The sequence below is a fragment of the Protopterus annectens genome, chromosome 16.part0 (assembly GCF_019279795.1).
Source record: "Protopterus annectens isolate FY-2018-M chromosome 16.part0, PAN1.0, whole genome shotgun sequence".
Lineage (NCBI taxonomy): Eukaryota > Metazoa > Chordata > Ceratodontiformes > Protopteridae > Protopterus > Protopterus annectens.
Genome location: NC_056750.1, coordinates 130,020,726 through 130,047,565, shown reverse-complemented (window position 1 = coordinate 130,047,565; position 26,840 = coordinate 130,020,726). Strand labels below are relative to the sequence as shown.

At 45.0% G+C, this 26,840-nt stretch overlaps 1 protein-coding gene across 1 annotated transcript in view; it reads left to right on the top strand.

Moving 5' to 3' along the window:
- Positions 1 to 2,153: 2,153 nt before the first annotated feature.
- LOC122790885 (immunoglobulin lambda-1 light chain-like) overlaps positions 2,154 to 26,840 on the top strand; it is a 1,657,182-nt gene continuing 1,632,495 nt past the window's right edge. The window contains exons 1-2 of the mRNA XM_044058554.1: positions 2,154 to 2,266; positions 2,515 to 2,886. Coding sequence (XP_043914489.1) covers positions 2,224 to 2,266; positions 2,515 to 2,886 — 415 coding nt within the window. The 5' untranslated portion in view covers positions 2,154 to 2,223. The remainder of the gene's footprint in view (positions 2,267 to 2,514; positions 2,887 to 26,840) is intronic.

Genomic DNA, 26,840 nt, shown 5'->3' with positions numbered 1-26,840 from the left:
TTTCTTTAGTTATGTTAGGAACCTGGGTGGTAATTCCCAGATATGCTCAGAATTAGTCCAAAATGACAAAAAAAATATCGAACCCACACACATTGCCAACATCCTAGCTGCCAGGTTCAGCGCAAACTCCCCCCCTCCCCACCAAAAGGGCAAATATCTATCCCAGCAGAGTGCTGCCCCCCTGACATCTCAGATGCTCAGGTAAGAGCCGCCCTCTCCAAAGCAAAAAACACAGCATCAATGGGACCAGATGGTGTCCCGGGCTGCGTCCTACATAAACTCCAAGAAGAGCTAAACCCAAACATAAAACAACTGTTCAATCTCAGCCTTACTACAGGATATGTGCCCAAAGAGTGGCGTACAGCAACAGTGATCCCTCTCCATAAAGTTGGTGCCTCAACGGATCCTGGAAACTATCGCCCCATAAGCCTGACTAGCTTGATCTGCAAAGCTATGGAAAGGATCATCATGGACCTCATAAATAAAGATATTGGGGACCTACAAACACTGGATCCTACCCAGTTCGGCTTTGTTAAGGGCAGGTCCTGCCTCTTAAACCTGGTTTATTTCTTTGAAACAGTCACCAAGGCCATTGACGAGGGGAAGGTGGTCCACACAGCCTACCTGGACCTCGCAAAAGCCTTAGATACAATACCCCACTCGGGCATTATAGATAAGCTCACCAGCTTAAATATAAACCCCTATGTCACTAGATGGATTGCAAACTGGCTCAAGGACAGAACCCACATGGTTAGAATTGCTGGAGCCATGTCAGACTCCAAACCAGTTACAAGTGGTGTCCCACAAGGCTCAATCCTGGGACCTCTCTTGTTCAGTATATATTTCTCGGAGGTACAGGCCAACATGGAAGGACTGTGGCTGACCAAGTTCGCCGATGACTGCAAACTGGGCCATAATCGACTCTCCAGCCGACACAAGCATCCTGCAAAAGGGCCTCATAGAAACAGACAACTGGTGCCAGAGCCATGGCCTCAAGCTAAATGTCAAAAAGTGTATAGTCATCCCCTTTGACAAAAACAAAGTGCCCACAAATTACCACATAGGTGGTAATCCATTAAGTACAGAAGAAGTAATTAGGGACCTGGGGAACCAAGTTGATAGCAATCTCTCATTTGACAACCACGTGGCCAAAGTGGTTAGAAAAACATTTTATATAGCCCACCTAATCATGAAGGGATTCACATCTAGATCAGGGGAGGTCATCGTGCCTCTTTACTCATCCCTCATCAGGCCCATAATTGAGTACAATGCCCCTTTTGGGATGCACCTTACCAGACACCTGCAGCAAGTGGAAAGACCCCAAAAGTACCTCACCAAGAGGATCAAAGGGCTCAAACAGATGCCATATGCTGCCCGGTTAAAGAAACTCCAGCTCTACTCAGTGGCATACCGCCTGTTCAGAGGCGATCTGTGCCTGACGTATAAAGCCATGTCCAACCCGGAATTAATGGACATGCTGCACCTCAGAAAATCCAAATCCCATCGAGCGCGTCTTGAACCTCAGCACTGAAATAAATAGGACATGCTGGAGGGACAGATTCATAACCCAGAGGCTCCCTTCACTCTGGAATAAAATCCCAGTCCAGGTTAGGCAGAGTCCCTCATTGACTCTCTTCAAGAGGAATCTTGATGAGTGGATGGGAGATCGTAGGTTTACCCCGGATATCACTTCTGTGTCACTGTTAGACAGAGGCACAGTATACTGACCTCGAAAAAGGGCATAACAAAATAAATTTAAAATGGGTGGCGAAAGCCAAACACATTCTGGTTAGGCTTATAAATGCCCTAGGGCAGATAGCCTAGTATGAACCTATGAACAATCATCTAGAACCATGGTTTACACCGCCGGGGGCTAGCGTTTCCGATAAGAGATGCCTGGCGGGGGCAGCAAGAGGTTTGAGTACAAAATACAAATTACGGTTTAAACCATACCCCTCAAGAAAACAAAAAGTGAGTTACCAGAAAGCCACAAATTTTATAACAGACCAAAATATGAGGCAAAAATGTGGCCAGTTGAGAGCTGTGGTGGCCACGAGTGTAGGTGGGAGGGCTGTCGCTCCCGTTGAGGTTGCACTCGGATGTTTACTGGACGCTTCATGACCCACCCAAAGCTAGCTGGTGCAAACTGTACTGTACAAGATCTGTCTGCAGCCTGACCGTGCAGTGCAACGTACTTAAAAGGTGCAGACAGTTACATGCAAAATGTGTTTTTTGTTGGGATTCCTGTTCATTACGTGCTTTTCATGTAAGTAGTTTTACTACATTTTACGTGGAAATGTGTTAACCGCTGCTTTATAACTTTGTCTACGGTTTGCATTAAGTTGACAGGCAAATTAAGCACATTAAGTAACGGCTTTATTACTTATTTAGAATTCTCGCTCGAATACCTTCTTTGTTTTTATCATTATCTTACGTTTTACTGCATGAATTAGTAATGATAGTTGGAGTGTATACATCTATCTATATATATATTTTTTCAAATTCTTTCCGTAGATACCTGGGGTGTCAGGTTGACACAGAATCCACCTGCTGTAACGGTGGCGCCGGGAGCGACGGTGATTTTGTCCTGCCCTCTGCATGATGATGAGAGCAACACGAAACACATGGGTTGGTACCGACAGGTAGAACCGGGGAAAATGCTGCAGTATGTCGTTTTCTTAAACAAAGATCTCAGTATTACTCATGGTGACCATATTGAAAGAGACCGTTTCGTGCCTTCCCGGGGCGACTCGAAGGGCAGCAACACCTATTTCCTGACCATCCGCAATGCCACTAAGGAAGACGAGGCTAAGTACTTCTGTGCCATTTGGTTTGTGAGCTCCTGGGGCTTCGTCCGAGGAAACGGGACGTGGCTCCGCGTGACAGGTATGTAGTGCAATACAGCAAATTGCAGAATTTCTTGTTTCTTCCTATCAGTTTTCCTCCAGATTTTTGTCTTCTCCAGCAGCAATAGTTCTGTATGGAAAGCAATCTAAGAAGGGGAGCTTCAGGGACTGGGCAGAGGGTAGTGGACCCTTACTCACTTTGTCACTTGGAATGCAGGTTGGAGAGGGGTGGCAGGCAATACCTGAGGCCAGCTGATTATTCCTTCAAACACCCATTCAGTGCTTTATGTTACGATTTTTTGGCAGAAGGGTCACGGCAGTACGGCGGTAGCGTTGTTACCTCACAGCAAGAGATTCTCTTGTTCGATGCTTGGCTTGGGAGTGCCTTCTGTGTGGAGTCTGCATGTCCTCCCCGCGGTTGGGTAGCGTTCAAAAGACATGCGTGCATAAATGGGCGTGCCTTCGTTGAAGGTTGGGCGTCGAGCTAACAGCTCGGTGTTTCGAAAAATCTACTGCCAATCATTAGCGGACCGGAGTTCCGTTGTGGCGACCCCTTACAGGGAAAAAGCCGAAAGACAAACAACTCCATTGACATTTCGAGTTGCATGAATTTTGCAGGTGCTTAAGACAGAAGATGGTCATTTCGTTGGTTTGACAGTTTTACTCCAAGATCTCTCTGTGCATACATCCGAAGATCAATTATTTTCAAAACCTAAGATCAGTTATTTTCAAAACCTACCCTCTTCGCTATTTATTGGCACTGATTACCAGTCTGTTGTAATTTGCAGTTATTTAGCATAATGCATAGCAAATGAGTGGCAACCACTACTATCAAACTCCTTTGTGTGTAAGCACAACTATGTTTAACTATATTTGTGTGTGTAACTACAACCATGTTTAATCATCTCCTTAGCTAATGGATAAGTCACGAACATATTTATTTTCATCCTAAGTTGTTTGTCTTTTTGGCTTTCTCGGTAAGGGGTCGCCACAGCGGAACTCCGGTCTGGTAATGATTGGCAGTAGATTTTTACGAAACGCTGAGCTGTCAGCTCGACGCCCAACCTTCAATGAAGGCACGCCCATTTACGCACGCATGTCTTTTGAACGCTACCCAACCGCAAGGTGGACATGCAGACTCCACACAGAAGGCACTCCCCGCACACTAGCTGAGAATTGAACGGGAGAACCTCTTGCTGTGAAGCAACAATGCAACCGCTGTACCACCAAAACCTCAAACACATAAAAGATAAAAAAAATTTACTTTATGTGGTGAGGGCATTGAAAATTGTTGACAGGAAATATTCCATCACACATGTAATACTGCTCACAAACTAAATGGGGAACTTCAGATACCTACAGAAAACCGCCATTAACTGTTTACTTCCAGAATTAGGAATAAAACAAAACATAAGGGGGAAGTCCCAAAATTAGGGACACCTTTTAAATCATGTTAGTATTAATGTAGAAAGTTGCAATAACATGAATATGTCAATTAAGGAATATTTTGAAATAAAATAAATATGTCACTATTTACTAATGATTATTAGCAATTGCTAAATGTATTCTACCAACTTTACTTAAAAAATATGATGGATAGGACAAAATTCTGAGACAAATTTAGGGACATTAAAAAAAAAAAACATAGGAACAGCTGAGACACAAGACATATGTTACAGAAAGATCAGTGTTTACTACCCAAGATAGAAGATACAGTGATATCATTAACCCTGCAAAGCATAACCATACCAGATGAACAGTAACAATTCGAGAATGTTAGTTCCTTTCCAGCCCTCTAGGGTGATCCCCATTCTGGGCCAGAAAGATCCTAGCTATTCTAAGCTGACCTCCTTCCTGCTTTTATGAAGAACGGTGTACTGCTGCTGTTTAACATTACCTATTCTTTTATTTAAAGCCGTAACACTTTCTTCTGGCTACCTTTTGAACTTTCCCCATGCATTATCTTTTTTTCCTGCAACTTAACTGCCCAAGGCAGTTCCTACCCACTCCAACCCCCTCCCCTTTTGCATGTAAATTCACCCTGTGAAAGTCTGGTGGACAGTTGACACTTTGACCATCTTCCAGTAACTACAAACACACACACACACACACACACACACACACACTTGCAGAGTGAGAGGGCCAGAACCATATATTTATTGTCAGTAATAATAAAATGCTACTTAAAAGTAGTAAGATAAACCACGATCAGTCAGTGCCACTGAGAATCTGAAGATGTACTTAAAGAGGCAGGCCAGTATAACTGTCTCTTGAAAATAAAGAAGCAGCTCCAAGAAAGCATGGAATTTCACAGAAATCACTGCAATCTGCTGCTGGTGTCTGCAGAAAGAAGCGGTCATCAGGGGGTCTCCGGCCTTGCCCTTCATCTGCTCCCCCAAATAGTAAAGTGTGCAAGGATCCACTCCTTTGGGCCTCCAAGTTGCCAGAGCTATCCACATCCTGCTGATTGAAGGGGCCAAGTTGTCTGAGCCTCTCCCCTCCCACCAAGGCTCCCTACAAATTTAGCCTGTCAATACTGTTCTTTTTCTGAGTTATGTGGGTGCAACATTCATGCCTAATGACTCTGACACTTGCCAGCAAGACCCTAGGCTCCCTGAACTACACTCCTTCCTTTTATAAACAAAGGTGGGTGGGTTTCTTCTGTGCTCTCCTGTACTGTACCGAGCCTGAACTTAACTACTACTCCCTTATAAACCCTATTCTAATTCCCAACTCCCTATCTGGATTTCTCCACCCATCAAACTTCTTTGCCTACATAATGTTGACCTGTCCTTACCATTCCTCTCCCACACCCCCTAGTTTGCATGCGGTTTCCCCCAAGGGAAAGATGTTTGGCCTTTTATCCATTGGCCCATTTATATCACCTTTGGTTGGAAATAAACATGCTCATAATTAACCAATACCCCCCCCCCCCACCCACCCACCCACCCACACACACACACACACACACACACTTACACTGGGATGTAATATTTGCAGCTGTGCATTTATCTGGCCAGTTATTACAAAACACTGTTTAAAGCCAGTAAGATAAATGATGGCCAGTAAGGGCCAGAGCAAATCATCTGATGTGCATAAAGGGCATGACTTGAAAGAAAATCAGTCAGGCCAGTACAATTGTCTCATGAAAATTAAGAGGCTGTTCCAAGAGAGCAATGAATTCCATATAGTTCACAGCAAACCACCACTAAGGTCTGCAAAACCAAGCAATCACTAGTGGGTCTCAGGCATTGGTTCTTTTAGCCTGCCCACTAACTAATCCTCTAAGACCACTCATCCATTGGAGCACCAATAAACCAGCTGCAGCCTGCCTGATTTAAGGAGGTCAAACTAGCCAAGCCTGTACTCTCTCCCACAAGGCCCTCCTATAAATTTAACCTTTGAAGACTTCCCTTTTGCTACAGAAAAGTGACCATGCAACCTTCCCCCAAGTAAATCTGGTAAGATTTCAGAAATTTGTTCTCACATATCCTGCACAACATTTGATATGGTTGCTTCCCTCCTATGCTGCCTGTACAGTTCAATTACCTTCACAATAATGTTTGCTTATTGACTGCTACTGTCCAATGAGCTTGCTGTCATCATGATAAAACTGTAAGGATCATGACCCTTGTTGCACAGTAGGATACTGTTTGAAGCTTTCTACATGCTCATCCTTTTTGTAGATATCTTGTTATGTGCATATGTGAGCAGTGAAAACATATGCAGTGTGGTGGAATATTTGCTTTCAAACATTTTTGCTTCTCCAGCTGCAGAAAGTGCAGTTTTAACAATAGTGTTTTTTTTTTTTTAGTTTTTTTTATTATGTCTTCATTTGTGTGTAGAGAGGAAAAAGTAATTCCATTAATTGCTTCCATACACACCTCAAGTGCAGACTGGACTAGGTTTCATCTGGTCAAGTAGTACTCGCTGATGTTGAATTTCCCTATCACTGTTTTCCATAGAAAATCATTGCTGGTACAGTTTCAAAGTGTGTTGCTATCAGTGTTTTTGTTTTTTGTGAGAGATTTTACTTTTCCATCAGTATCTTGCTATGCCTGCAGCGAGATGTTCCATAGGATTTTGAGGGTAGCTTTCCAAAACAAACGGACTCTTAGCCAAACTCTGTATATAGTATGGACTGGAAGACTGCAGATGCTCTTTATGTTTAGATAGTCTGTGCTGCATTTTGTGGATTATTTATTAAAGAATATTGTTTATCTTTTTTGCTTTTCTGTTATATGGATTCACTTTATAATCTCAAAATATTATAATATAAAATTTCAGTATCTGCACAACATTTGATATGGTTGCTTCCCTCCTATGATGCCTGTACAGTTCAATTACCTTCTATAAACTGTAATATAGTAATATAAACTATAATAGCGAAAGACCACATAATCAAATCCGGAAATGTTGAATCAGCGGTTATGGTGGTACACTGTGTTACTGGATAGCTGGAGATTCAGGTATGTGTTTTTATTTTAAGGGTTTTGGGTAGTGATTTTATTGTATGTTAGTGTGTTGGGAAGTTGTAGATGTAGGTTAAGTTATGTATGTAATAGTGTGAGTGTTGAGAATGGTGGTGTTTGTATGTATGTGATGTGTGTTTGTGCGAGGGGAATGTAGATTGTGTAGTGGTGGGTTTCATGTCTGTGTCATTTTTAATGTGACCTCGGAGTTGGTATATATAAGTAGTAGTCCCCCCCCCCCGCTTATACATAGGGTAGGTGTTTGTATGTGTGTTTTGTTTTGTGTGTGTGTGTGTGTGTGTTTTGTTTGCTTGTTGTAGTGTGGGGAGGAAGGTGTGTCCGTGTTTGTGTGGTATAGGGTGTGTTTAAATGTTGCGGTTTTGAATTTCATGGTTTTGGGGTTTCAGTATTTTGATTTTTCGACTTTATAGTCTTGAGATACTGAAATTTGATATTTCAGTATTTCGAGATTATAAAGTGAAGCGCTCTCTCTCTCTCTGTATATATATATATATATAGGTATATGTATATATATATATATATATATATATATAGGTATATGTATATATATATATATATATATATATATATATAAAAATAATCATATATAGATATAAATAACCATCTGGTTATGACTGGGACATTCATTGGGTGCATATAAGAAATTGGTTTATTCAGTTGGTGTGTATAGGGCCATCAGGTAAATGCCTGGGACATTCAGTGGTGTATATATGGCCATTATTTGAATGAATGAGACGTGTATATAAGGTCCTCAGGTAAAAAGCTGAGCCATTCTATAGGTGTATATAGAACCCTCAGTTGAATGCCCCAGGACTACGTTATTCTTATGAGCTAATCCTAGCCCTAAAATATGTTATATTTATTATATATATATTATATATAAATATATGTATATGATCATTGAGGGAATGATTGGGACATTCATTGGATGTATATAAGGCCGTCAGGTGAATGACTGGGACATTCAGTGGGTGACATGAACTACGGTCACAGAACTACCTTCATTTTATTTAGATACAATATCTGAAGGTGGGATGGTGAGCCTGTCTTTAATTCATTCACTCCAATGGAGCTGAGGAAGTTTGCACTGTAACATCCAATGTGCGGAACCTAAGCCTTTTGACAGAATCAAATTATGTCTCATATTTCAAACAAATTTTCATATTTCTGAAAACATAGAGATTACTAGAGAACTATAAATGGCAAACTCTTCAGCACAAACAATTTTTGTAGTGATAGTATTCTTACCTACATCTTAAATCACATTTTATGTCACAGTAAACACAGTCCCCTGGATTCTCAAAAGCTTGCAAAGAGTACAAGATTAGTGCAGGAGCTCACGCAGGCAATATGTCTGCCGTGCGATCCAGGAACAGCCTGCAGAGGCATGCACGAGAGCTCCTGCACTAATCTTCCATGGACTAAGCCCTGGTATGCAAATCACCCCATTTGCAGGAGAAATCCATGCAATTGAGGTGATTTTGCAATCCAAGAAGCTTGCAATAGTCCATGCAAGACTAGCACTATCTGCAGAAATGTACTCGGTTAGTAACAGAGTACATTTCTGCAAAATCAAAAACGGAGCTATGACACCTCCAAATAAAGGCTGCATATCACTGAGTAAGCATGCCAGTGGCCAAGTATAAGGCCATTGGCAATGCAAACAATAAAAAAAAAAAAATGAAAAAAACAAATTTTTTTTTTCACCGATCTCGGCTGTTTAAGCATAGTGCAGCAGCACGCAAATGGGATCGGGGGGAAAATAAGAAAATAAACGTAAAATGAGCATTCTTACAAAAATCAGTATTCTGCCATGCAAGTCAATGGCAGGCAGAAGACAACCTGGCCAGTGAGTAGTGGTTGCTAAGGGGGGAGGCTCAGTGTGAAGACATGTAACTATGCATTAGCAGGCAATCCTATGAAAATGAGGGGAAGGATTGTGAATCCCAGTTTTCCCCAGCATGTGAGACAGGTCCCATCAGTGTAAGAGTATGAATAACTGCGTGCAAAACTAGGATATAAGTGACATCATGGGGGGGTGTTAGGCATACTGTAAGTGGATTGGAGTCCTGTGGCTCGGGATTGCTCCTAGCTTAGCACAGCTAAGCTAGGGGTGTGTCTAAACCTGCTTAGGTTCATAGGTTCATAGGTAGGTACTAGGCTATCAGCCCTGGGGCCTATACAAGCCCAGCCAAAAAGGTACCCTGGCTTTTGCCACCCAAGAAAATTATTTTCCTGTGCCACTGTCGAGCAGAGCCACAGAGGTGATCCCCGGGGTGAATTTCCTATTTCCCATCCAATCATCAAGATTTTTCTTGAAGAGTGCTAATGAGGAGCTTTGTTTGATATAGATAGCTAGTTTATTCCAGAGTATGGGAAGTCTCTGGGACAGGAATCTATCCCTCCGGCATGTTCTGTTTATTGTGATGACATGGTTTAGGTCCCTAGAGCATGTAGCTCGAAGGGATTGGGATTTCTTTAAGTGGAGCATGTCCAACAACTCTGGGTTTGACATAGCTTTGTATGTTAGGCAGAGATCACCTCCAAGAAGGCGATATGCGACGGAGTAAAGCTGAATTTTTTTGAGACGGTCTACGAAGGGCATCTGTTTGAGGCCAGTAATCCTCTTTGTGAGGTATTTCTGCAGCCTTTCCAGTTGTTGTAGATGTCTTGTGATGTACATACCAAAAGGGGCATTGTACTCTATAATGGGTCTAATGAGTGATGAGTAGAGGGGAACAATGACCTTTTTTTTTCTGGATGAGAAACCTTTTGTGATGTGGTGTGCCACTTAGAAGGATTTCCTGACTACTGTGGCGATGTGATTATCAAAGGAGAGACTACTGTCCACCTGTGTCCCAAGGTCTCTTATCACACTTTTGGTTTTAAGTATACTACCACCTATGTTGTAGTTCATGGGTACAGAGTTTTTACCAAAGGGGATGACAATGCACTTTTTGGCATTGAGCTGGAGGCCATGGCTTTGACACCAGGCATCTGTCTCAGTGAGGCCCTTTTGTAGGATGTCCATATCATTAGGAGTTTCGATTATGGCTCCTAGTTTGCAGTCATCTGCGAACTTCATTAATAAAGACCTTCTGTGTTAGCCTGTACTTCAGAGAAGTAGATACCAAACAGGAGAGGACCCAGGACTGATCCCTGTGGTACTCCACTTGTCACTGGTCTGAAGTTGGATTTGTAGTCTGCTACTTTCACAGTGTGGGTTCTATCAGTGAGCCAGTTGGCAACCCATCTTGTGACATAGGGATTTATACCTAGTTTAGTGAATTTATCTATAATTCCAGAGTGGGGGATGGTGTCAAAAGCCTTGGCAAGATCTAGATAGACTATGTGAACCACCTTACCCTTGTCTACGGCTTTGGTGACTGCTTCAAAGAAGTCTATCAGGTTTAGGAGACATGATCTGCCTTTTACAGATCCAAACTGGGTGGGGTCCAGAGTTTGGAGATTACCAATGTCTTTGTTTATAAGTTCCATGATGATACGTTCCATGGCCTTGCAGACCAGGCTTGTCAGGCTAATGGGGCGGTAGTTCCCGGGGTCCGTGGTGGCTCCCCCCTTGTAGAGTGGGATAACCGTTGCTATGCGCCATTCAGCAGGCACAAAGCCTGAGGTGAGGCTATGATTGAACATGGTACTTAGGTGGGGTGCCAGTTCATTCTGTAGTTCATGTAGAACGCAGCCTGGGATGTTGTCTGGTCCCATGGATGCTGTGTTCTTGGCTTTAGAGAGTGTGGTTTTTACCTGTGCAGCCGTGATTACAGGAACTTTGCATTCTTCCGGTATAGAGATGGGCTCTTTAGAGGGTGAGAGGGGGGTAAAGTTAGCACTGAACCTATCTGCCTAGATGTTGGCAATATCAGTTGGGTCTGTATATTTTGTGCCATTGTGCTGTAACTCAGAGCAGATCTGAGGGTTGCCATTGAGATTCTTGACATAGCTATAGAATGCTTTGTGGTTGTCTTTAGAATCAGTGGCGATTTTGTTTTCATAACTAGCTTTGGAGGATTTTATCAGGGATCGCAGCTTCTTACTGAGGCTGACCAGGGAGCTCCTCCACTCGTGGGATTTTACTCTCTTTTGCAACAGTTTCTTCCTTCTGTTGTACAGCTTGTTTATGGCAGGGGACCACCAGATTGGCTTCCTTTTTTTGGATGATAGCGTCTTGTTTCTGTTAGCGATAGCATGATCCATGCACTCATGTAAGTGCTTATAAAGTGCAATTGTGTAGGATTTAGTAGTTGTAACTGTATTGTCCATCTGCATGGGTATCATGAAGTTCACCACTTCTGTCTTAAGAAGCATGAAGTTGGCTTTGGAGAAATTTTTTACCATGGTTTCCTTAATGGGGGGTGGGGACAGGATGTGGATATCTAGGGTAATTATATTATGGTCAGCTCGGACCAATGAGGTGTTGGCTTCTGGTTTGGAACACCGGTCACTCATGTTGGTAATGACTAGATCTAAGATATTGCTGCCCCTGGTGGGGGTGTGGATAAGTTGATCCAGGGCATTGGAGTTTATGAATTCCAGAAAGGGTTGAGCAAAGGAGTTGGTACATGAGTAGTTTTCCCAGTTAATGATGGGGTAGTTGAAATCGCCCATGATTAGGGTGTTTGGTTGAACCCTAATATTTTCCAGTACATCAAGAAAAGAGGAGTGGGAATCCTGGGGCATGGTGGGTGATCCGTAGCAAGCTACAAATTGGATTGCAGTTTTGCCCAGAGTTAGTTGCACTTGGATAACCTTGGCTGCATTATGCTGAGCAACTAGCCTGGGGGTGTGGATATCCTTAATGAATATGGACACACCTCCGCCTTTGGTGTTCCGGTCCAGGTTACATGGCCGAAAAGTGTGGTATGAGATAGCCTGGTAGTGCAGGGTTGCTGTCTGGAGCCTTGAACCAGGTCTCAGTCACTGCACAGATATCAGTGTTCTCCATTTTAAGGAGTGCCTCGAGGAAGTGCATTTTGAGATTTAGACTACTAGCATTGAGTAGCATCACCCTCAGTTTTTGCTTGCCTGTTCCTGTTACGTTGGTGAATTTGTCATTTGAACCTTGCCTAAAAAAGGCACTATAGGGGCAGCAAAAACCTTAGCCAGTATCTGGAATCCCACGGTGACAGGTGCAGGCCATCTCTGGCAAAGCATCATGGTCTGTCAACCATGTCATCCCAGGCAGACAGATACTGGATCCCTTTAGAATGGCACCAGAAGCTTAGCCAATTGTTGAAGTCAATCATTTGTCCTTGTACTGCGACATCATTCTGGGTGATGGCAGAATGCTACTCATGCTAGGGTCATACCTGCCTGGCCTACAAGATCAGAGAGCTCTTCCATGTCTCTTTTCATGTAGTCCAGGGAGGTACGTCTCAGGTCGTTCACACCAATATGGACAATGACAGAGTCATATTTGTACTTGTTGTGGAGTGACCTGAGTGCATGGGTTATGTGGCAGATCCTGGCCCCCAACAGGCAGCTGACAGTAACCTTCTCCTTGTTTAGCCTGGTGAGTGGGACATCAGTGTGCCTGACTATAGAGTCACCTATGACTAGTGTGTTGGATACATTGATTTGCCTTACTGGCTGTGGTTGAGTGAAACACTGAGTCTGCGGGCTGTGTGTCATTTGGGTTGTGTTGGGGGGTGGTGGTTGCTTGCATTTCTGCTTTGGAGGTCTCTGTTGCTTGAGCAGATTATTACTAAAAGCCTCCGCGAAGCACTCTTTACAAAGTGTAAGTGGGTGTGCGTGCCGCACACCAGGTTTTAAAGGAAGAAAAAAGAAAAACCAGGAAATAGCAGCTCTGTGCACATTTGAGCACTCCGTTTGTGCTGCGCACACACAGGCTTAAACAGGAAGGCAATGGGAGGGGAAAACAGCAGTAGGAAGGTAACCAAGGAGAACTAGCTTAGCTGACAGGTGAAATGTATCAGAATCAGTCAATCACACAGGCAGCAGACCAGCCCAGCCCAGCCCAGCACACCACTATAAACTATGCAAACACCTTTCCCCCTTGTTTTTCCCAAAAACTCTGCACCACCGGTGTATACAAACAGGGAAATTTTACAAACGAAAACAAGAGAAAAAATGTTAGGGGCTGCTTTTGCTATCATAAACCAGCATGTGTAAGTGGCTGAGGGTGGTGAGGATATGAATGCTGCTGAGCAACCCACAGTGAGTGGATGGAGAAGAGTGTACAGACCCAGGGTAACCTACCAAGGGCTACATGAGCTGGAGATAGTGGAGCATTATAGGGTGGACAGGGACCTCCTACAGCAAATTGTTGAGCTGTGCCGGCCACGGCTCACACACAGAAATAACAGAGGGGAACCCATCTTAGTGGATACCAAGGTATGTGTAGGCCTAAGAATACTAGCTACAGGTACCTTCCAAAGGCCAACTGGGGATATGATGGGGATATCACAGGCATCAGCATCCAGGGTACTCCACCAGTTTCTGGATGCCATGTCAGCACGTGTCGGTGAGCACATATATTTCCCCATCACCCGTGAGGCATTGGCCAGCAATATGCGTCTCTTCCACCAAATAGCAGAATACCCTGAGGCAGTGGGTGCAATAGACTGCCCTCACATATGCATCAAAGCACCACCCGGAGAGCGGGGTAGGGTCTACATCAACCGCAAGGGCTTCCCCACCATCAACTGCCAGGTCGTGTGCAATGCCCAGGGCATAATAATGAATGTGTGTGCTGGCTGCCCTGGAAGCTACCATGATTCTCACATCTGGCAGCTGTACCAGAGATTTGCCAATGGGGACATCCCACACGGTCACCTAGTGGGGGATGCTGGATATGCACTGGAGCCATGGCTGATGACACCATTTAGAAATGCACACACACCCGAGCAAGAACTCCATAATGAGGCACAAGTATAAACATGAATCATAATAGATCATGTGTTTGGGATGCTGAAGTCATGGTTTCGGTGCCTGGACACATCTGGTGGAGCCTTGCAGTACTCACCAACTACATGTACCCAAATTGCCCTTGCATGTGCCATGTTACACAATATGATCCTGTGGAAACAGCTGCAGCATGGGGCAGGGCCACACAGCCCCCCACCATTGCCAAGACCTGCACAGGCACAGAGTGACTTGGAGGAGGAACAACCTGAGCCTGCCCCAGTAGGCAGAAGGAGGCGTGTCCAGTAATGCCCTGGCCTTGGCAAAGAGGCAATGCATAGCACATGCACTAACACAGTAGGGACCCAGGGAATGACACCTCTCTCTGACTCGCACATACAGTAAAAGGAATGCCAAACATGGCACTACCTGTGCTCAACCATGTATAGGGATTGTACTATGTGCATCCAGCGTAAGCAGCCCTGCAGCACCACCCTCATTACTGGGACACCCACAAGGTAAGTGACTCACACATGCCAGTTGGGGGAGTCACATACCCAACAACAGTTACAGCCAGCAAGATAGGTGTAGACAAACACAAACAAATGCTGTACTATGGCCTCTGAATGAGCCCTATGTGTAACACCCCTCCCCCAGCCTACACAGACAGACTACAGCAGGCCAGGCAGTTGGATGTAAGATGTGAAGACTAGGAAGTCAGAAACTAATATGTAGGTAGTTAAAGCTAAGATCTGTAGTACACTGGTATGCCTCTAGCCAGCACGATAGGTAAAACTACACACTGAAATGGAGTACCTGACATACAAGTACAGTCCTAGCAAATGTGTAAAAGTGTCAGGCGTGCCACCCCATCCTACGTACACTTATGGTAACAGTCAGGTGTGCCCATCCACTCCTGTGTAGAAATGTAGAAACAGTCAGGTGTGCCCCCCCCCCCGCTCTGCAGAAATGTAGCAACAGTCAATGCCAAATGACCGATGGATACACTGCAGACACAGCATGCTACCTGTCGGTGTACAACACAAAGGTCAGCACTGCAGTACAAACTACCTGGACTTGATCCACACATGCAATCCAGATGGCCATACTGGGCATGCTTACACACAAACACATGAAGGCCATGTCTGCAAACACCAGTGGACCAGACATATCTGGCAGTTGCTCGTGCCAGCTGTGCAACATGACTGTACAAGGAAGTAGTCATCTTGTAGCTGTATACACGTACCTGTGACATATGACCCCGTGTGTGCCACATGTGGCTTGTCAACCCCCACATGAATGGGTTATGGCCCATGCATACACCGCCCTCCCCATAGCAGTATTATGACAAGCCTGCTGAGGTCATCCAATGCGAAATACACCTTTGTGAGAGCTGTAGCTCAGTAATCTCCATGGTGCATCCCATAACTGTGTGCTGCTGTAGTGATAAACTAGATAGGTAGTAATTCTAACCCCAGACTTGGCAACTGTGTGAGTGTGTGTTTGTGTGCGTGTCTGTATGTCTCTGACTGTGTAGAGAGCAATGCTTTTTAGGCTACTTACACTCCGTACAATTCATATACTCAACGTTGGCAAGGCTGCTGATGCCACTCACCTAGAAATACACCTCTGGGAAACTCATAGCCCAGTAATCTATGTAGCTCATCCTGTAACTGCATACTGCTGTAGTGTAATAAAGTAGTTAGGTAGGTGTTCTAACCCCAAACCTGTCATGTGTGTGTTTGTTTGTGTGTGTTTGTTTGTGTGTGTGTGTGTGTGTGTGTGTGTGTGTGTGTGTGTGTGTGTGTGTGTGTAAAGAGCAATGCTTTTTATGTTACTCACACTCCGTACAATTCATGTACTCAACTTTGGCAAGGCTGCTGATGTCACTCACCTAGAAATACATCTCTGGGAAAATAATAACCCAGCAATCTCAGTAGTGCATCCTATAACTGCATACTGCTGTAGTGTGATAAAGTAGTTAGGTAGGTGTTCTAACCCCAGACTTGGCAAATGTGTGTGTGTCTGACTGAATAAAGAGCAATGATTTTAGGCTACTCACACTCCGTACAATTCATATAGTCAACTTTGGCAAGACTGCTGATGTCACCCACCTAGACATACACCTCTGGGAAGAATGTAGCCCAGTAATCTCCTTAGCATGTCCTGTAACTGTGTACTGCTGTAGTGTGATAATGTAGTTAGGTAGATGTTCCAACCTCAGACTTGGCAACTGTGTGTGTGTGTGCATGTGTGTGTGAATCTGTGTGTCTGACTGAGTAGAAAACAATGCTTTTTAGGGTACTCACACTCCTTAGAATTCAAATACTCAACTTTGGCAAGGCTGCCGATGTCACCCACCTAGAAATACACCTCTGGGAAGGTTGTAGTTCAGTAATATCTCTGTAGCACGTCCTATAACTGCGTACTGCTGTAGTGAGATTTAGAACTGTGGTAGGGTTCCATCTCCACCCATGGCAGTTCTGGATGTTTTGTCTGCATATGGAGCAATGCATTATAGGCTAGTCACACTCAGTACATTTCAAATGCCCTACTTTGGTAATCCTGCTGTCATTCATTGTGAAATACAACTTTGGGAAAAACGTTCTTTAGTAATCCCTGTGGTGCGACCTATAACTGCTCCGTGTTGTAGTATGATATAGGCCTTTGTCAGGGGTTCTATACCCATACATGTCAGGTTTGGATGTTTAGTGTGTGTCTCACTGTCTGTGTAGGGAGCAATGCATTTTAGGCTAGTCACTTGCAGTACAGTTGAAATGCCCTACTTTGGTAATCCTGCTGATGTCATTCATTGTGAAATACACCTTTGGGGAAGAAGGACTCCAGCAATGTCTGTGGCGCGTACTATAACTGTGTAGTGCTGTAGTATAATAAACTAGTTAGGTAGGGGTTCTACTCCCAGACATGACAGGTGTGTGTGTGTGTTTGTGTGCACGTGTTTCTAACTCGTAACCTGTGTAGCAGTGGGTGTGAGTGTGTGACACCTGTGGGCAATGTGGAGGGGGTTTTGCTCATTTCTTTTATGGTGGCCCTACTATATATCACAATGTCAACCATACAGGGATAACAGATGTAAATTAGCTGAGAAGCTGGGGTGCAAAGCCATATCCAGACATGTGACATCAAGGCCAGCCAATCACAGTTAGCAACCCCACTATTACGCAGAGCACACACACAACCCATGTGTCATACGCACACACATGCCTAGGCAACAGCCAATATGTGGGTAGTACACTGCATATTGGCCACTGATAGTAATTATGCAGTAATAGCAGTGGGCTATAGGGGGCATGTCACCCTGCCCATCTGTCCAATATGCCCGTACATGCAGACAGTGTGCCTCCACCATGTTCCCAAATGGACACCTGCACCAACTGTGGTGCCTTCAAATGTGACTCACAATGGACATACCATGCCTGATAACATGCCCTGTATGTACAGATGACACTGACATTAGGGAATGCTGTTAGCATGCTATCAATGTAGGTGCAGGGTAAACCTGCTGCCCATTACCAGTTCCTGCCACAGGTGGGCAAGACTGGCACATCTTATGATAATCTGTGAACAAAACATGGGCCAGACACCCCAGGTACAGTTTCACATGTCACTGTACATGCATGTGGGAGGGGTGCACATCCCAGACACCATCCATGTCATGGAGTAAAGAACATATAAATGGCAAGTGATGCACAGCATTGGCCACACACAATAGTCACCCAGGTGACTGGATGGGGGATGCAGTACCCACCTGTGTGGGCAAATGCAGAAACTACAAGCCTGAGACACAATGCAGGCCATTGTCATGTGGCCTGATGCCAAGCTATACCCATCGCCTACCCTTGTACAGCCTGCTGGCACAGTTGACCACCACACACCCGTGCAGATATGCATCCACTCATGTCAGAACTGCCACCCTGTGTGTGTTCGTGTGTGTGTCGTATGGTGCGTATGACCACATCCACACTCACTACAACCCCCAGGGCATACTGAAGCATGCTGTCTGTCTGACACCTCATCATATTCTTTGCCCATATGACCTCCATATGACCCGTGTGGTGCATGTGATACCTGCACATCGATGTGTTATGGCAATCCCACTAGTGATGAGTTGCACTCCTGGCCCTGCCAAGTGTGTCAATGTGTGTGCGTCCCTGTGTGAGTGTGCCTGTGTTGACGCTGGCACCTGTTCATGCAGACAGGCATGTGTTCGTCACCTACCATATATCTACCGTAGCCCTGTTGCAGATGTCACTCACTATCACATGTATGTTCTGAGTGCTCCACAGCACTTAACCCATGTGGCACATCCAGTAACTGCATCGAACTGTGATAACACTACATAGTTGTTGGGGGTTTGATACCCTGTGCTGGTAGGTGTGTGACAAACATGCTTCAGTTTTACTCTCCCACACCTCCCTGACATGTATTTGCCTGTCTGCTTCCCCCATTCCCTGTCTGGTGGATGTGGAGACCCACACTTGCTTTGCTTAGGCAGCAGCATGTGTATTTTAAGTGATGCTCATGATCAGCTAAGCCCTCCCTTAGCTGATTGCATGTGGAACAGCTGTGGTAACATTCCCATAGCCAATTGCATGGAAACACACTCCAATACCTAGGAACATCATGGTGGTGTTGGCCCTTTTCAGTCACTGTGAGCAGGAACTAGATCTGTTGTTTGGCAAACAGCATCTCAGATGGATTGGGGATTTACCTTTAACAACTTACACTGTGGAAAGAGGGCAACAAACAGGAGGGGGATGTGCCTGACCTGACTACAGACTGTAAGTGCTGCTATACCGCATGTGGAGTAATGTTGGTTTAACAATGTTTGTCTGGATATGGCTGTCGTACATGTCGCAATACCTGCCATGTCAGTTCCATGTATACGAGGGATCCCCATCTGCAGGGTCATCTGCAGACTGAGCAGTGTTGTGCATTCAGCTTCATGTGTTAGCCACACTGCATCTATCTGTGGAATGCAGAAGGTAGTGTGAGGATTGCAGTCTGTAGATGGTGAAGGCCATGACAGTTACTGACTTCATATCCCTCATAGGACATATGTTACAACAAATCCCAATTCAATGGTAAATTTATGAGATTATCACAGCAGCATGTGTATACTCGTCCTGTGTATGTGCTGTCAGACACACCACAGTCAACCTTTGTACATATGTCGTGCATGAAGTGGTGCAAATGTGCTGTACACCATAAATAGTGTCATCATATCTGATAACAAGCCAGTGGTATTTCAGATTGCTACACATGTCATGTACAGTAGGGGTTATATTTCGTGATATAACCTTGGCATTCTGTGGATGATTGTACAGTACTGATGTCTGTGTAGTGATGGTGAATGTTAGCAGTGTGTGTATTATTAATATGTACTTTAGCCTGTGTACAGACTGTGGTAGATGTCATTGTTCTAGCTCCCCTTCTATCTGATGTTACATGCTGCCCCACTGTATGGTACAGTTTTGCCATACATGTTTGTAGGGCCATACACACACATGTCCCATACCACATACAGCCAACAGACCAAACCATGTAGCAGCCCAGTATATGTAGGGTCATTCTGTGAGTGGCACATATGAGGATGGTGTGGAACAGATAGTCCATATACTGTAATATTATGCCAGCTTACCATATGTGGCTGTGTTCACATTGGTTGTGGTTATGCACTGTCACACAGGTGTATCTCACCCTGTGCTGTGACATGGTCATTGAGCCTGCTATATATGCAGGTACAAGTGCATTCCCCCATACGAGATGTAGGCCAGTGTTGAGCCAGTCTGCCTGTAGCCTGTTCTACTCCCAGACATGACAGATGTGTGTGTGTGTGTGTGTGTGTGTGTGTGTGTGTGTGTGTGTGTGTGTGTGTGTGTGTGTGTGTGTTTGTAACTTGTAACCTGTGTAGCAGTGGGTGTCAGTGTGTGACACCTGTGGGCAATGTGGAGGGGGTTTTGCTCATTTCTTTTATGGTGGCCCTATATATATATATCACAATGTTAACCATACAGGGATAACAGATGTAAATTAGCTGAGAAGCTGGGGTGCAAAGCCATATCCAGACATGTGACAACAAGGCCAGCCAATCACAGTTAGCAACCCCACTATTACCCAGAGCACACACACAACCCATTTGTCATACGCACACACATGCCTAGGCAACAGCCAATATGTGGGTGGTACACTGCATATTGGCCACTTTTAGTAATTATGCAGTGATAGCAGTGGGCTACAGGGGGCATGTTACCCTGCCCATCTGTCCAATATGCTCGTATGCAGACAGTGTGCCTCCATCATGTTCCCAAATGGACACGTGCACCACCTGTGGTGCCTTTACATGTGACTCCCAATGGACATACCATGCCTGACAACATGCCCTGTATGTACAGATTACACTGACATTAGGGAATGCTGTTAGCATGCTATCAATGTAGGTGCAGGGTAAACCTGCTTCCCATTACCAGTTCCTGCCACAGGTGGGCAAGACTGGCACATCTGATGATAATCTGTGATCAAAACATGGGCCAGACACCCCAGGTACAGTTTCACATGTCACTGTACATGCATGTGGGAGGTGTGCACATCCCAGACACCATCCATGTCATGGAGTAAAGAACATATAAATGGCAAGTGATGCACAGCATTGGCCACACACAATAGTCACCCAGGTGACTGGATGGGGGATGCAATACCCACCTTTGTGGGCAAATGCAGAAACTACAAGCCTGAGACACAATGCAGGCCATTGTCATGTGGCCTGATGCCAAGCTATACCCATCACCTACCCTTGTACAGTCTGCTGGCACAGTTGACCACCACACACCCGTGCAGATATGCATCCACTCATGTCAGAACTGCCACCCTGTGTGTGTTCGTGTCTGTGTTGTATGGTGCGTATGACCACATCCACACTCACTACAACCCCCAGGGCATACTGAAGCATGCTGTCTGTCTGACACCTCATCATATTCTTTGGCCATATGACCTTAGTATGACCCGTGTGGTGCATGTGATACCTGCACATAGATGTGTTATGGCAATCCCACTAGGGATGAGTTGCACTCCTGGCCCTGCCAAGTGTGTCAATGTGTGTGTGTCCCTGTGTGAGTGTGCCTGTGTTGACGCTGGCACCTGTTCATGCAGACAGGCATGTGTTCGTCACCTACCATATATCTACCGTAGCCCTGTTGCAGATGTCACTCACCATCACATATATGTTCTGAGTGCTCCACAGCACTTAACCCATGTGGCACATCCAGTAACTGCATCAAACTGTGATAACACCACATAGTTGTTGGGGGTATTATACCCTGTGCTGGTAGGTGTGTGACACAAACATGCTTCAGTTTTACTCTCCCACCCCTCCCTGACATGTATTTGCCTGTCTGCCTCCCCATTCCCTGTCTGGTGGATGTGGAGACCCACACTTGCTTTGCTTAGGCAGCAGCATGTGTATTTTAAGTGATGCTCATGATCAGCTAAGCCCTCCCTTAGCTGATTGCATGTGGAACAGCTGTGGTAACATTCCCATAGCCAATTGCATGGAAACACACTCCAATACCTTGGAACATCATGGTGGTGTTGGCCCTTTTCAGTCACTGTGAGTAGGAACTAGATCTATTGTTTGGCTAACAGCATCTCAGATGGATTGGGGATTTACCTTTAACACCTTACACTGTGGAAAGAGGGCAACAAACAGGAGGGGGATGTGCCTGACCTGACTACAGACTGTAAGTGCTGCTATACCGCATGTGGAGTAATGTTGGTTTAACAATGTTTGTCTGGATATGGCTGTCGTATATGTCACAATACCTGCCATGTCAGTTCCATGTATACGAGGGATCCCCATCTGCAGGGTCATCTGCAGACTGAGCAGTGTTGCGCGTTCAGCTTCATGTGTTAGCCACGGTGCATCTATCTGTGGAATGCAGAAGGTAGTGTGAGGATTGCAGTCTGTAGATGGTGAAGGCCGTGACAGTTACTGACTTCATATCCCTCATAGGACATATGTTGCAACAAATCCCAATTCAATGGTAAATTTATGAGATTATCACAGCAGCATGTCTATACTGGCCCTGTGTATGTGCTGTCAGACACACCACAGTCAACCTTTGTACATATGTCGTGCATGAAGTGGTGCAAATGTGCTCTACACCATAAATAGTGTCATCATATCTGATAACAAGCCAGTGATATTTCAGATTGCTACACATGTCATGTACAGTAGGGGTTATATTTCGTGATATAACCTTGGCATTCTGTGGATGATTGTACAATACTGATGTCTGTGTAGTGATGGTGAATGTCAGCAGTGTGTGTATTATTAATATGTACTTTAGCCTGTGTACAGACTGTGGTAGATGTCATTGTTCTAGCTCCCCTTCTATCTGATGTTACATGCTGCCCCACTGTATGGTACCGTTTTGCCATACATGTTTGTAGGGCCATACACACACATGTCCCATACCACATACAGCCATCAGACCAAACCATGTAGCAGCCCAGTATATGTAGGGTCATTCTGTGAGTGGCACATATGAGGATGGTGTGGAACAGATAGTCCATATACTGTAATATTATGCTAGCTTACCATATGTGGCTGTGTTCACATTGGTTGTGGTTATGCACTGTCACACAGGTGTATCTCACCCTGTGCTGTGACATGGTCATTGAGCCTGCTATATATGCAGGTAAAAGTGCATTCCCCCATACGAGATGTAGGCCAGTGTTGAGCCAGTCTGCCTGCAGCCTGTTCTACTCCCAGACATGACAGATGTGTGTGTGTGTGTGTGTGTGTGTGTGTGTGTGTGTGTGTGTGTGTGTGTGTGTGTGTGTGTGTGTGTGTGTTTGTAACTTGTAACCTGTGTAGCAGTGGGTGTGAGTGTGTGACACCTCTGGGCAATGTGGAGGGGGTTTTGCTCATTTCTTTTATGGTGGCCCTACTATATATCACAGTGTTAACCATACAGGGATAACAGATGTAAATTAGCTGAGAAGCTGGGGTGCAAAGCCATATCCAGACATGTGACATCAAGGCCAGCCAATCACAGTTAGCAACCCCACAATTACCCAGAGCACACACACAACCCATGTGTCATACGCACACACATGCCTAGACAACAGCCAATATGTGGGTAGTACACTGCATATTGGCCACTTTTAGTAATTATGCAGTGATAGCAGTGGGCTACAGGGGGCATGTTACCCTGCCTATCTGTCCAATATGCTCGTACATGCAGACAGTGTGCCTCCACCATGTTCCCAAATGGACACCTGCACCACCTGTGGTGCCTTCACATGTGACTCCCAATGGACATACCATGCCTGACAACATGCCCTGTATGTACAGATGACACTGACATTAGGGAATGCTGTTAGCATGCTATCAATGTAGGTGCAGGGTAAACCTGCTGCCCATTACCAGTTCCTGCCACAGGTGGGCAAGACTGGCACATCTGATGATAATCTGTGATCAAAACATGGGCCAGACACCCCAGGTACAGTTTCACATGTCTCTGTACATGCATGTGGGAGGTGTGAACATCCCAGACACCATCCATGTCATGGAGTAAAGAACATATAAATGGCAAGTGATGCACAGCATTGGCCACACACAATAGTCCCCCAGGTGACTGGATGGGGGAGGCAATACCCACCTTTGTGGGCAAATGCAGAAACTACAAGCCTGAGACACAATGCAGGCCATTGTCATGTGGTCTGATGCCAAGCTATACCCATCACCTACCCTTGTACAGCCTGCTGGCACAGTTGACCACCACACACCCGTGCAGATATGCATCCACTCATGTCAGAACTGCCACCCTGTGTGTGTTCGTGTGTGTGTTGTATGGTGCGTATGACCACATCCACACTCACTATAACCCCCAGGGCATACTGAAGCATGCTGTCTGTCTGACACCTCATCATATTCTTTGGCCATACGACCTTAGTATGACCCATGTGGTGCATGTGATACCTGCACATCGATGTGTTATGGCAATCCCAGTAGTGATGAGTTGTACTCCTGACCCTGCCAAGTGTGTCAATGTGTGTGCATCCCTGTGTGAGTGTGCCTGTGTTGACTCTGGCACCTGTTCATGCAGACAGGCATGTGTTCGTCACCTACCATATATCTACCATAGCCCTGTTGCAGATGTCACTCACCATCACATATATGTTCTGAGTGCTCCACAGCACTTAACCCATGTGGCACATCCAGTAACTGCATCAAACTGTGATAACACTACATAGTTGTTGGGGGTTTGATACCCTGTGCTGGTAGGTGTGTGACACAAATATGCTTCAGTTTTACTCTCCCACGCCTCCCTGACATGTATTTGCCTGTCTGCCTCCCCCATTCCCTCTCTGGTGGATGTGGAGACCCACACTTGCTTTGCTTAGGCAGCAGCATGTGTATTTTAAGTGATGCTCATGATCAGCTAAGCCCTCCTTTAGCTGATTGCATGTGGAACAGCTGTGGTAACATTCCCATAGCCAATTGCATGGAAACACACTCCAATACCTAGGAACATCATGGTGGTGTTGGCCCTTTTCAGTCACTGTGAGCAGGAACTAGATCTGTTGTTTGGCAAACAGCATCTCAGATGGATTGGGGATTTACCTTTAACAACTTACACTGTGGAAAGAGGGCAACAAACAGGAGGGGGATGTGCCTGACCTGACTACAGACTGTACGTGCTGCTATACCGCATGTGGAGTAATGTTGGTTTAACAGTGTTTGTCTGGATATGGCTGTTGTACATGTCGCAATACCTGCCATGTCAGTTCCATGTATATGAGGGATCCCCATCTGCAGGGTCATCTGCAGACTGGGCAGTGTTGTGCATTCAGTTTCATGTGTTAGCCACGGTGCATCTATCTGTGGAATGCAGAAGGTAGTGTGAGGATTGCAGTCTGTAGATGGTGAAGGCCGTGACAGTTACTGACTTCATATCCCTCAAAGGACATATGTTGAAACATATCCCAATTCAGTGGTAAATTTGTGAGATTATCACAGCAGCATGTCTATACTGGCCCTATGTATGTGCTGTCAGACACACCACAGTCAACCTTTGTACATATGTCGTGCATGAAGTGGTGCAAATGTGCTCTACACCATAAATAGTGTAATCATATCTGATAACAAGCCAGTGATATTTCAGATTGCTACATATGTCATGTACAGTAGGGGTTATATTTCATGATATAACCTGGGCATTCTGTGGATGATTGTACAGTACTGAGGTTTGTGTAGTGATGGTGAATGTCAGCAGTGTGTGTATTATTAATATGTACTTTAGCCTGTGTACAGACTGTGGTAGATGTCATTGTTCTAGCTCCCCTTCTATCTGATGTTACATGCTGCCCCACTGTATGGTACCGTTTTGCCGTACATGTTTGTAGGGTCATACACACACATGTCCCATACCACATACAGCCATCAGACCAAACCATGTAGCAGCCCAGTATATGTAGGGTCATTCTGTGAGTAGCACATATGAGGATGGTGTGGAACACATAGTCCATATACTGTAATATTATGCTAGCTTACCATATGTGGCTGTGTTCACATTGGTTGTGGTTATGCACTGTCACACAGGTGTATCTCACCCTGTGCTGTGACATGGTCGTTGAGCCTGCTATATATGCAGGTACAAGTGCATTCCCCCATACGAGATGTAGGCCAGTGTTGAGCCAGTCTGCCTGTAGCCTGCACAGTGCATTGTTGCATGCCTAGCAGCTTAGTGTACTTACCCAGTGAGATGTCATGTGCAGATACTTGCCAGATGTACTGCTGCCGGGCCTCCCTCAAATGTCATGTATGTCAGACAGAGCAGTGGGATGCTGTACAGATGTATGTCAATATCTAGTAGGTAGTATGTGTCCATGGCACCCCTGTACCAGAAGTCATTATGTGTCAGGCCAGATAGGAGTGTGTGAATCCAAAACCTATCGTGGCAAATGTATATCAGTCGTTATGTGTTCTACCCATCTGCATGGCTGTCTACATCCATATTGTCAGGCCTGGTACACATGTTGTGCACTAAGGGATTATGTGCATATCTCTGGACTGTACAGGCTGTGTCCGAAATTCTACATATATTGGCCAATATCTCTGCTGCACTCCACAGGGGAAATATATGCTAGCGGTGGTACTTTACAATGATTTCATTAGGATGTCTGTCAGTAGTCAGTGGCACACATGTTATAAGCAGATGTCATATTCCACACACACCATGTCTGTAAGACAATCCTAATGACAGTAGCAATAACCTAGTAATATACCTGCTATACATACCTGACATCCCCTTGCACTACGACTTTGGGACTATAGAGGTTGGGGTAGGGCTACACTCCATATCCAGGATATATGGCGGAAATATATGTACATATATTTATCCAGATAGCCATATATATATATATATATATATATATATATATATATATATATATATATATATATAAAATTACACATGAGTACTACTTCCAATTACCACTGTCATGGCAACCACACACTATAAATCCCTACAGCATGTGGGAGTGGGCCCTTTACATTTCCTGTATGATGGACATCCTTCCTGTGTGTGGGCAT